Genomic DNA, 11,423 nt, shown 5'->3' with positions numbered 1-11,423 from the left:
AGTAATCAGCAATAAATTCTCATCCATTAAAAAGCTTTTTTGTTCCTCGTCCACACATCTTTCTACACTCGTCTTTTTTCATGACATAATACTTTTCTAATTTTGTGGGTATTATCTGACGGCCTGCTATAAAACGACAAAATCAGCCCTCCTTTTTAACCTTTAAACGCCATTATTTCAAACAAAGTAAATCCAACGTGGCTATATCTTTCGCCACGTGGGTCCGGGTCAACTCTGCTGAAAAGTACTCCACCAGTTCTCATCCACAACTAGGAATCCTTCCTTTCACCGTCGAACCAAATCTCCATCTAATTCCATTACACCTACTATTATTTATCATAAATAATTAATGTAATTTCTTCTACTAATTCCATTCTTATTTATGTGTACAAATATTTATAGTAAGTAATTAATTACGTATATAGATAAACAAAAATTAACTACGTATATATATGCACGTATAGTCAAGCACGTAGAGATTTCTGGAAAAGGATGCAAATTTCTTCCATAGTAGAAAATAACTTGCAACAGAATCTCTGAATTCACACAGAAAGAGGAGAGAAAATTTAGTGTGTGTGTGTGTGTGTTTTGTTGCTTTTTTTTTTCTCCCTGCGGAGGACCATAAGGATAAAAAGAGAAAGCAGAAAGAGTCATTTTTTTTGCACATTTAGACGTAGAGAGACAGAGAATTGTTGAGAATTTTGAAGAAATTAGGGTTAGGAACTGTAGAGAATGGCGGCTCAGGGAAGGGAAGGAGGTGGAGGAGTAGCGGTTTTATGTGGTGGTGCAGTCAATGCCGTGGATTCTTCTACGTCGGCTTCCAGCGGAGTTTTGGACAAGGAGAGTACAAAGCAGGATTTTCCTATTCTGTTTTTTCTCTTCTTTCACAAGGCAATTCGGCTGGAGCTTGACGCACTTCACCGTTCGGCTTTAGCATATGCTACTGGACAATTGGCCGACATACAGCCGTTGCTCAAGCGTTACCGTTTTCTTAGATCAGTTTACAAGCACCATTCCCATGCTGAGGATGAGGTCCGACTTTAACATCTCTATTTTTTTTGTCAGTTCCACTAGCATTTAATTTTTTTCGCTGCTCAAACGTAGTTGTAGCTTGTGACATTGTCTTCTCTGTATACGGAATTGCTAATTAAGTCATTATATTAAGCTAATTGCTAGTTGTTATAATCTCTTTTCATTTTCCGGTGGTGTGCTTCTTTGTTGCTGTTGAATTTTTAGAGAGCTTCATGTTATTTGTTGCCCTGCTCTATGCGTCTCCCTATGACTAGTCCTCTGGTTACGTGTTTTTCTATTAATGTCTATCTGTTTTCTACTTGGCAAACACTATCATCTTAATGTAATCAATACTTATCACTCCATTTCCCGAATGAACTGTTAAGATATGAGTTGATGTTAATTCTTGGCACTTCTTATGACGGTCTTAGCTGCATTTCATGAAAGTTCTTTTTTGAGCAATCTGATTATAGCTAATGCTAAGTATGTTGTACCTTGTTTCATGAGGAAAAGAATCTTCAACAAGCCCAACAGACTGTTTTTACATTAAAGCAATCCCTTTATCAGGCCAATATGGCAATTAGAATATAAATTCCATACTTCTTCTACTGAAAATTAAGGGTTGACATCTTGTTGGGATAGATTGACCTAGTTTATATGTTGTATGCCATGATTTTCTAATGGTTAAAATAGTGAACCTGGGTGCTAGTTATTGCCAATTTTGTGTACTTCCATTTGGTAGTCTGTTTGATTCTTTTTTTTTTTAAAGATTAAGCAATATTGGCTTGGTATATTGAGGTTAATGTCAAAGTCCTGTTTAGATATGTAGATTCCATCTATATGACACTCACCCCATACTGTTTAATTTCCAAAGTATTTGTCTGGTCATTTGTAGTCTTTGTTTAATATGGCTTGTACATTCTAAAAGAAGTTGGGGAAGTTATGGAAATTTGGAGGGAAGAGAGAATAGAGATTAGGAAGGACGCGATTTGGAAGACAACACTCTTTGTGCATTTTGGATCATTTGGCAAGAAAGAAAATGAAGACTTTTGAACGAGTAGGAAGACCAACATAAAAATTGAACGAGGTCTTTTGTTTCGACTGTACTTCTGGAGTAAATGTTCCATTTTCTATAGACAGTTGGGTGATTTTCTGGATACTTAATGGCATACTTCTTTGTAAAGTTGACATCATCTTGGTGTAACATGTGACGAAGTCATTGTAGATTATAAAAAAGGACTACCGTGGATGATTGAATTTCTTTTGTCATGCCTGATAAGCTGTTGAAACTTTAGTTTTCATAATATTGCAGTTGACATGTTTCTTAGTTTCATAGTTTGTTCTACTTTTATAAATGTCTCCTCGTGTGTTCCTTTGCTACAAATGATAGCATGATTATAACAATTGCAGGTGATCTTTCCAGCTCTTGATATACGTGTGAAGAATGTAGCACAAACATACTCCTTAGAGCATAAAGGTGAAAGTGATCTTTTCGACCACCTTTTTGAGCTCTTAAATTCTGAGAAGCATAACTATGAAAGTTTTCCACGAGAGCTGGCATCTTGTACTGGGGCATTGCAAACCTCTGTTTGTCAGCACATGTCGAAAGAGGAAGAACAGGTATTCTCCTAGGAAACATTGCTTAAGTTTCATGTTTAAGGATTCCACATCTTTCATGGACCATCTCAGTTGTTACGCCTGTTATTTGTTCCAAAATCAGAAACTATATTTGTTTTCCTGTGAGTGATGTTACAGTATATTTACTCTCCTAGTATGCAATTTCTTCCATGTCCTAATCTGTATTAGCCGCGAGATGACTTGAGCGGAGAAGCAATCTTAGTTATCAGAATTCTACCATAAAGAAGGCAAATCCCAACTTGTGTAGCCTTCGGAGGTGTGATGGCTTGTCTTGTGCTGGTGCTTTGGACACCTGACCGGTTTCAGCAGTAGTTTAATAGGGTTGGTCACCTAAATTTTGAATCAACTAGTGGATCATCAGCACAAGGGCACAACTCATTTTCAAAATGAGTTGGAGTTGGGGCAACCCATGCGTAACCTACACGAATTCTATACTCCTTTTATTGTTGGTTCTTCCCCTCAGTCTTAAAAGTAAGTTGAGGTGAAAAAGATCTCCTTAAATATTCCATATGGTACAAATTTGGTACTCCAAGTCTCCATTTTGACCGGTGAAGATGAAGAACGAGACAGACAAACAAAAAGGCCGGAGTACCTATTTTTTGTCATAGTTGCCTGATATTTGTTGAGGTTTCAAATAGATCTCCTGCTGTTGACTTTTCGTCATGAGCTTTTTACTTTATTTCTTTGAGTTTTTCCATCTAAAAAGAATCTAATTAAGACAAATTCCTAGAACAGTTTTATTACTATATCAAGTCTGAACTTGGATGAACATCTCTGTGTGCTTCCTTTTACACTTAGAGTTACTAAACTTCGTACGAGATCTGTATTGTTCTCCACTGATATGCCTTAAATTGCTTCGTTGCACTTAATTAAGTCAAGTTTGCAGATAGTGAGCTTTGTTGCTTCTCAGAACAGGTAGATATGTATGTTTTGTGTGGGACTGTTACTCTTTTGACATGTCACTGGCCTGAAAGGATTGATGACATTGTGGACTGGTTAGCCTAGTTTCTTCTTGTTTTTTCATTGCTTGGTTGCGTACAGAAGGGTTGGGTTTTCCCTAGAGTACACGTGTCTAGATATAGCTTGTGTAACATGACTGGTCAGTCGTTGGGTTATTAGGTTCTTTTGGGCTTCAAAGTAGCATAGTTCTTGTGTCCTGTGTGATGTCAGTTTTGATCTCATTAAATCAGAAGCAACCTTGAAAATCCATATAGTTTACATGTTTATTGACTCAAAACAAATGTTCCTGACAGGTATTTCCTTTGCTCATTGAGAAGTTCTCAAATGATGAGCAGGCATCACTTGTTTGGCAGTTCCTTTGTAGCATTCCTGTCAATATGATGAAAAAGTTCCTTCCTTGGCTTTCAGCTTCTATATCTCTTGATGAGCTCAAGAATATGCACAAGTGCTTGTCTATGATTATTCCAAAAGAGAAGCTTCTCCAGCAGGTTTTTTTTTTTTTTTTTTTTTTTTTTGCGTGTGTGTTTGTGTGCGTGTTAATGTGTAGATGCTAACCACATTTTTGCTCTCTCTCTCTCTCTCTCTCTGTGGGTGTGCGCGTTTGTCTTTCTCTGATTTTCCCTCTGAAAGTGTTGTTTGCTATGCTTCTTTCTTTTGAAGGTAATTTTCACCTGGATGGAAGGTGGAAAGTGTGTCACTGCAGTTAGTGGGCATGATATCGATGCTGAGCTGGAATGTTCTATGGATTTTAACTCTGTCACAGTCCCTTGTGCGTCAGGAAAGGTAAAGTGTGCATGTGAATCTTCCAGCACTGGGAAAAGGAAATTCGGGCTAAAAGGTGATACTTGTGATACTGATCGTGGAAACCCAATAGATGAAGTATTGCATTGGCATAATGCTATTAAGAGAGAGCTAGAGGAGATAGCAGCAGAGGCTAGAAGAATTGAGTTAGCTGGAGAATTTTCTAATTTGGCACCTTTCTATGTGAAACTTCAGTTTATCGCTGAAGTCTGCATATTTCACAGGTATTGGTCTATGAAAAATTTGTTTCATTAGTTAAAATATAGAAATTCGACAAAGATTATGAAATTAAAAAGGCAATTTTAAAATTTCACTGAAGATTCTATGTATTCCATGCTGTCGTTTTTATTTTAATCTCTTTTTAATGAAAAGGCATAGATATGTAATAGATGAGTCTTCTGGTCCTTTCATGATGATCTCTATTTCATCAAATCATATATGCTGCAAACTGACTTCTCTCTTTTTCTATACTTTTTGGCTTATACCAGATCACCTATTTGTTGCTTCTTGAAGCAACTATATCATTGACACTCTCCTTGAATGGATTTAGTCATAAAATTCTAATATGGTTTATTATTTTTTATGACTGCAAAGTAGAGATTTTGGGAAAAGAAAAGAAATTGTTTGTTGCCTATGAAGACATAAATTTACTTGTGTATAATGGGTCAAACTGATGGTTGATGTGTCACTGAAATAGTCTTAAAGAGTTTAGATGCTGGTCACAAACTGCCCTTTGGATGTCTTCTGTATGCTATATTGCTGAGGTAGTGGGACAAGAAAATTGCTGATTTCTGAAAGTTTCTTAACAGATTGTTAAATATTAGAGATCTTTAGTTATTTATCCCAAAAAAAGTGAAAGCACAATCCATTAGTTGCAAAACAAGAATTAAAAAAATAAGGTGGTTGCCAGATATTGGTAAAGTAATTCTTTTTGACCTTCTTCTTTTGAATAAGTTAATGGAGCTAATCTTGATCCTCTCTGACATTTTGGATCCTGTCCAACAGTTGCATAGCATTCTACTTGAGTTATAAATCCCGCACTATTAATCGTGCTTAATGTTAGAAACTGTAATGTGGGCAATTACTGTTGCTGACATAAGAATTCACATCCACAACATCAAAAGCGGGCTTTATGTTCCTGTTTCAAACTGAAACTTTAACCTTTAGATTTACCTTATGGCAGTGTTGCCGAGGACAAGGTCATATTTCCTGCTGTAGATGGAGGACTCTCCTTTTTCCAAGAGCATGCTGAAGAAGAAAGTCAATTTAATGAGCTTCGTTGTCTGATTGAGAGCGTTCAAAGTACAGAAATCAGTTCCACTTCAGCTGCTGAGTTTTTCTCCAAATTATGTTCGCAAGCGGACTTAATTATTGAGACAATCAAATGGCACTTTTACAATGAAGAAGTTCAGGTGTGGGATTCATTATAAATTTATTGTTCTTGTTGAAATTATTAAAATTATTATGTGTCTCATTACCGATAAAAAGAGTTTTTATGTGTCTCATTGTACGTTACCATGGCCAAAGGTGAATAAAATTGCAAGGTGTAAGCCCCAAAAGTATGAACTGTCTCTGTTGGTTCAATAAGCTCCAGAATCTTGATCTGCTTACTGTTGATGGATTTCTCTTGGAGTCACGCCTACTTTCTAGTATAATTTTGTTAAGAGCTATTGCATGACTTCTACCGATGCCTGCGAAAATGTCCTTCAAAGCTAAAGCATATTTGTCTTGTCCTCCATCTCCAGGTCCTTCCGCTTGCTCGGAAGCATTTTACCCCGGACAGACAGAGGAAACTGTTGTACCAAAGCTTGTGTTTAATGCCATTGAAGTTGATAGAGCGAGTCCTACCCTGGCTAGTTGGATCACTGTCTGAAGATGAAGCCAGAAATTTCTTAAAAAATTTGCAGCTGGCAGGTATTCAGCCAAATAGTTTTGTTGCTAGAGCAGTTGATATGCCTGCACTTCTGTGTTTTTTACTGAATTATGGAATTGAATTCTGCCCTTGCAGCTTCAGCACATGATTCTGCTTTGGTAACCTTATTTGTTGGTTGGGCATGTAAAGGACGTACGGATGGTGTATGTTTGTCTTCTAGTGTCACTGGTTGCTGCCCTGTTAAAAGATTTACTGACATTGAAGAATCTTATATTCGAGCACCTTGTCTATGTTTACTCTCAGTCGATACTGATGATTCTAAGAGGCCTTCCAAAAGAAACCTTGCCGTAATTTGCACAAAAGAAAATACATCGAACTCATCTAAGGGTGTAAATGCTTGTAATATATCTTGCAATGATCAGCCATGCTGTGTTCCAGGATTGGGAGTCAGTGATAATAATCTCGGACGAACTATTATATCCACTCCAAAATCTCTTCGTTCGCTGACCTTCAGCTCTACCGCTCCTTCTCTTGATTCATGCCTCTTTATATGGGAGACAGATTGTATCTCTTCTCAACCCAACCATAAAGTGCATCCTATTGACACAATATTCAAATTTCACAAGGCGATACGAAAAGATTTGGAGTATCTTGATGTTGAATCTAGTAAGCTTAGTGACTGTGATGAAGCTTTTCTTCGGCAGTTCATTGGAAGATTCCGGTTGCTTTGGGGTTTGTACAGAGCCCACAGCAATGCTGAGGATGAAATCGTTTTCCCTGCACTTGAATCTAAAGAAGCACTCCACAATGTGTCTCACTCCTATACCTTAGACCATAAGCAGGAGGAAAAATTGTTTGAAGACATTTCATCTGCCCTCAATGATCTTTCGACTCTTCATGAAGGGCTGAAGGATGGCCCTATGGGCTTAAGTGATAGGGATCACATAAGGAAATACAATGAGCTTGCCACAAAGGTTCAAGGAATGTGTAAATCAATCAGAGTAAGCCTGGATCAACATATATTTAGAGAAGAACTTGAGTTGTGGCCACTGTTTGGCAAACATTTTTCTGTGGAGGAGCAAGACATCATTGTTGGTCGTATAATTGGAAGCACAGGAGCTGAAGTACTTCAATCAATGTTGCCCTGGGTAACTTCTGCTCTTACTCAGGATGAGCAGAATAAGATGATGGACACATTAAAGCAGGCTACTAAAAACACCATGTTCAGCGAATGGCTCAACGAGTGTTGGAGACGAACTCCTGAAATATCTGCACAGCCTGAAACCTTGCAAACTAGCAATACAAACCGAGGTTAATGTTATGCCCTCACTTTTTCTTTGTGTATCTCGCTCTTGGAACTGCAGTTTAGAGCTTAATTTATGCCTTGACCGTTAATGCATTCAATGGAGGTAACATTTGTTCCTTGAAAAATACTAGGTTCAGTTGTTGATTCTCATGAAGGCTTGGACCAGAGTGACCATATGTTCAAACCCGGCTGGAAAGACATTTTCCGTATGAATCAAACAGAACTTGAGTCGGAGATTAGAAAAGTTAACAGGGATTCAACTCTTGATCCAAGAAGGAAATCTTATTTAATTCAAAATCTGATGACTAGGTTTGTCTTAGTGCTTCTTTTTGCTCTTTTTATCTGTTGCAAACTCTGTAAATGAATAAACAGTAAACCGCATCTGGATGGTTTTTCTATGTACTCAGCCGTTGGATAGCCTCTCAGCAGAAATCACAAGCATCAACAGAAGAAGTTTCTTGTAGTGAAGATGTTGGGTGTTCACCGTCCTTTCGAGATCCAGAGAAGCAGATTTTTGGATGTGAGCACTACAAAAGAAACTGCAAACTTCGTGCAGCTTGCTGTGGAAAATTGTTTACATGCAGATTCTGCCATGATGAAGTGAGCGACCATTCAATGGATAGGTAAATCTTAGCTAGAAATACCTAAGGTTGCAGTTGGGTTCTTTACATCTCATGTCTACCTTTTTTTCAGGAAAGCAACAGTAGAGATGATGTGCATGCGTTGTTTGAAAGTTCAAGCAATTGGACCTAGCTGCACGACACCCTCATGCAATGGATTTTCCATGTCAAAGTACTTTTGCAGTATATGCAAATTCTTTGACGATGACAGGTAGACGAGTCAACTTAGCTTCTTGTTAGAGATTGACATAAATGTGTTGTTTACATCCTATTTTGCGTGTTTATCCATTTGAGTGCATCATTTAAGTGTACTTGAATTACTGGATAAATAATGACATGGTCTTTTTATGTCGGCTAATGACCTTAGATCCATAGTAGTTTTCGACAATATCACCTGATGATACATTTTTTCTCTTACATATGTCATTAAGAAAAATATGATCCCTGCACAATTAATGCATTTTTTGGTTGGTAATACTATATAATATCTGCAGTAAGTTATGCGGGAGTTATTATTTTATGCGTGATAGAAAGAGGAATAAGGATACATGTATTAGCAATATAAATATGAGCTATTTAAAGACCCAGATGCTCTTAAAGTAAGTAATTCCATCCTAACATTCTATGTATTATTATTTACCCAATACCTACATTATTATTCACCGCATAAAAATACCTTCAATATTATTCTATGCATATACAATCATGGCCTTATAATTCCAACAATAACTAGTATGTGAACCAAACTACCTTAACAACACCTTTTCCACTCTCTCGAGCGAAAAGTGAGATTGAATTTTTCATTTCTCTGTGAAACTTGTATGAGAATAGGCAGTTTTCCTCTACTGAATGCCTATTTTCTGTATCAGGCCTGTATATCACTGCCCCTCTTGCAACTTGTGTCGTGTTGGAAATGGCCTCGGAATTGATTTTTATCATTGCATGAAATGCAATTGCTGTCTGGGAATAAGTTTGAAAGAGCACAAGTGCTTGGAGAAGGCTTTAGAAATAAATTGTCCCATCTGCTGTGAGTTTTTGTTTACTTCAAGTGCTACAGTTAGACCTCTGCGTTGTGGGCATTACATGCACTCAGCTTGCTTTCAGGTGAAAAATCAATCTTGTACTTTGTGCTCTGGCGTATATATCCTTGGACTTCTAAAGAATTTTGAGGAACTGATTTATTTGATTTAAGCTCACCAAAATTTGAACCATGCTCTCTCTACCAGGCATATGCTTGCAGTAACTACGTTTGTCCGATATGCAGCAAATCTATGGGTAATATGGCGGTAAGAATTCCTAGTGATCTCCTTTTATATTAATTCTTTTAGGCTGCACTATGCACTTAAAATTTAGTCTGCTGCTGCCTTCAAGCACTTAAGATGGTGAAGCTGCTATGCCAAAAGCGAGAGAAACCCCATCACTCTCTGTACTTTTTTCGCCCCCATGTTACCCTATAAGCAATACTTTCATACAAATTTGTGACGTTTTTTGTTCTTTGTCGAGTGACATGTTGGCCATCACTTTTTGACATTTAATTACACAGCGGTTATGAAGAGTTTCCACCTTTTTAAAATTCAATTATTATTTTTTTGATTTGTGGGAGGTGCCTCTCCTCATTGTATCTATTTCTCCTTTTCCTTGTTCTTGACTTTCCTGGGAGGGTAGTTCAGGTGCCTTCTTGGGGGGTTGTGTTTTCTTTCTTTTTTTTTTTTTTTTTTTGGGGGGTGTTCCTATTCATTTTGCTGTTGCAATTCATAAAGTTGTCCTTGAGAGGGTATATGGTGCTACGGACTTCTCAGAGATTTTGATACTTTAACTGCTCATTTGAGTGGTACCCTAAAGTTTCTATAAATATTACACTTGCCAGGTTTATTTTGGAATGCTGGATGCTCTGCTGGCTAATGAGGTTCTTCCAGAGGAGTACCAGAATCGTTGGCAGGTTTTGCCTAAATTAACTTTTATGTGCATTTTACTTTCATTTCTGCACTTGCATTGGTATCTTTGGTACCACAACGATCAGAAATTGTTGGCTGTTAAAAGATTAAAAATGTTGATGGATGGAGAACACATATAGCATGATTTTTTGGCATGTTGGTGAGATGGAAAACATATATAGCATGATAATTTGGTCATCTTTTCAAGTTATTCCGTCCGTTTACTCCGTTAAACTTAAAAAGGTTTAGGATGAACGGAAGAGACTGGCAACCAGAGGAGTGGTGTTGTTTTCTACTAGAAATGGATGCTGTTGTTGCCGCAGTTGTTATGAGTCTTCTAGCTGTCTCGATCTCGATATCAGCAATGTAGTCATTTTGGAAAAAATCATAAATTATAGTACTTGATTTTGATGATCTGCTTGGTAATTGTTCTAATTAGGACATTATATAATTTGGTACTAGGTGCTATGTTAGAATTTGTATAGCGTGATCATACATTGGGGGTGTATCTGTATTTTTCCTTAATCTTCCATCTAATATGATGATATTTCAAATTCAGGATATTCTTTGCAATGACTGTGAACAGAAAAGCAGGGCGCGCTTCCATTGGTTATATCATAAGTGTGGGTCCTGCGGATCTTACAACACCAGAGTCGTTAAAGCGCCTGCGACATATTCTGGCTGCCCTACCTCAAATGGTGGAGTGAGGAGTGAGGAATGAGCACTCTCTCCACTGTTCGATGAGCTTTTGCACCTGTAAATAATGTATAGAGAACTAAGCTTTTTCCCCTAGTGTCGATATTAGTAGGCAAAGAGGAGGCCATAGTTCTCAGGGAATGGATATTATCATGCAGCTGTTTTGCTAACAGCTATTGGATCTATTACCAGCTTAAGTTCAGCGGTGGCTAGATTTGGCAGGAAATTCATAGGTGGTCTTGAGTTTAACCCTAGAGCCTTAGATTGACTTTAATATACCTAATGTATAGTCTATAAATTTGTTTCAATAGTTATCGTTTAAAGTTGCAATGATAATTTTTACTCCAAAAGTAATTCTCGCGTTTGTTTCAATTGCTTTAACGACCTCTAATCAATGTTATTCTTTTTACTATTTTTTCATTGTCAAACAAGTTTGCTTCTTTCAGAAGATTTAAAAATGGGTTACATTGTAATAGTATTAAATCATCCGAATATAAACAAGATGCTCGATTACCAAAAACTGGAGGGTGGAAGGAAGGCGAATACCACCTAGGGCTTGTAACATCCGTAGAACTGATTCAGTA

At 37.4% G+C, this 11,423-nt stretch overlaps 1 protein-coding gene across 3 annotated transcripts; it reads left to right on the top strand.

Annotated features, from left to right (window-relative positions):
• The first annotated feature begins 271 nt into the window (after positions 1-271).
• LOC107786943 (zinc finger protein BRUTUS) lies at positions 272-11,189 on the top strand. Of its 3 annotated transcripts, none has more exons than XR_012711126.1 (14): positions 272-1,032; positions 2,422-2,631; positions 3,903-4,097; positions 4,270-4,634; positions 5,594-5,822; positions 6,156-6,324; positions 6,419-7,594; positions 7,721-7,898; positions 7,997-8,189; positions 8,283-8,420; positions 9,079-9,313; positions 9,436-9,495; positions 10,077-10,148; positions 10,703-11,189. XR_012711126.1 is itself a non-coding variant. In XM_016608458.2 (14 exons), the coding sequence occupies exons 1-14, from the start codon at positions 733-735 to the stop codon at positions 10,862-10,864; spliced, it is 3,699 nt and encodes a 1,232-aa protein (XP_016463944.1). In that variant the 5' UTR covers positions 272-732; the 3' UTR covers positions 10,865-11,189. The 3 variants fall into 3 exon arrangements, 2 of the variants coding, with proteins under 2 accessions (XP_016463944.1, XP_016463943.1); XM_016608458.2 differs by having other exon boundaries at positions 7,727-7,898; positions 7,997-8,212; XM_016608457.2 differs by having other exon boundaries at positions 7,997-8,212.
• Positions 11,190-11,423: the final 234 nt, after the last annotated feature.

The sequence above is a fragment of the Nicotiana tabacum genome, chromosome 6 (genome assembly GCF_000715075.1).
Source record: "Nicotiana tabacum cultivar K326 chromosome 6, ASM71507v2, whole genome shotgun sequence".
NCBI classification, from domain to species: Eukaryota; Viridiplantae; Streptophyta; class Magnoliopsida; order Solanales; family Solanaceae; genus Nicotiana; species Nicotiana tabacum.
The sequence above is the reverse complement of the archived record's forward strand: the minus strand, read 5'-3'. Positions and strand labels throughout refer to the sequence as shown.

What these genes read in the sequence shown, in the direction of transcription:
- LOC107786943 (XM_016608457.2), top strand. Translation starts at nt 733, where the DNA reads ATGGCGGCTCAGGGAAGGGAAGGAGGTGGAGGAGTAGCGGTTTTATGT. An exon ending in TTTACAATGAAGAAGTTCAG is followed by an intron (nt 5,823 to 6,155) that starts GTGTGGGATTCA and finishes CTCCATCTCCAG; the next exon opens with GTCCTTCCGCTTGCTCGGAA. An exon ending in AAATTCTTTGACGATGACAG is followed by an intron (nt 8,421 to 9,078) that starts GTAGACGAGTCA and finishes TTTCTGTATCAG; the next exon opens with GCCTGTATATCACTGCCCCT.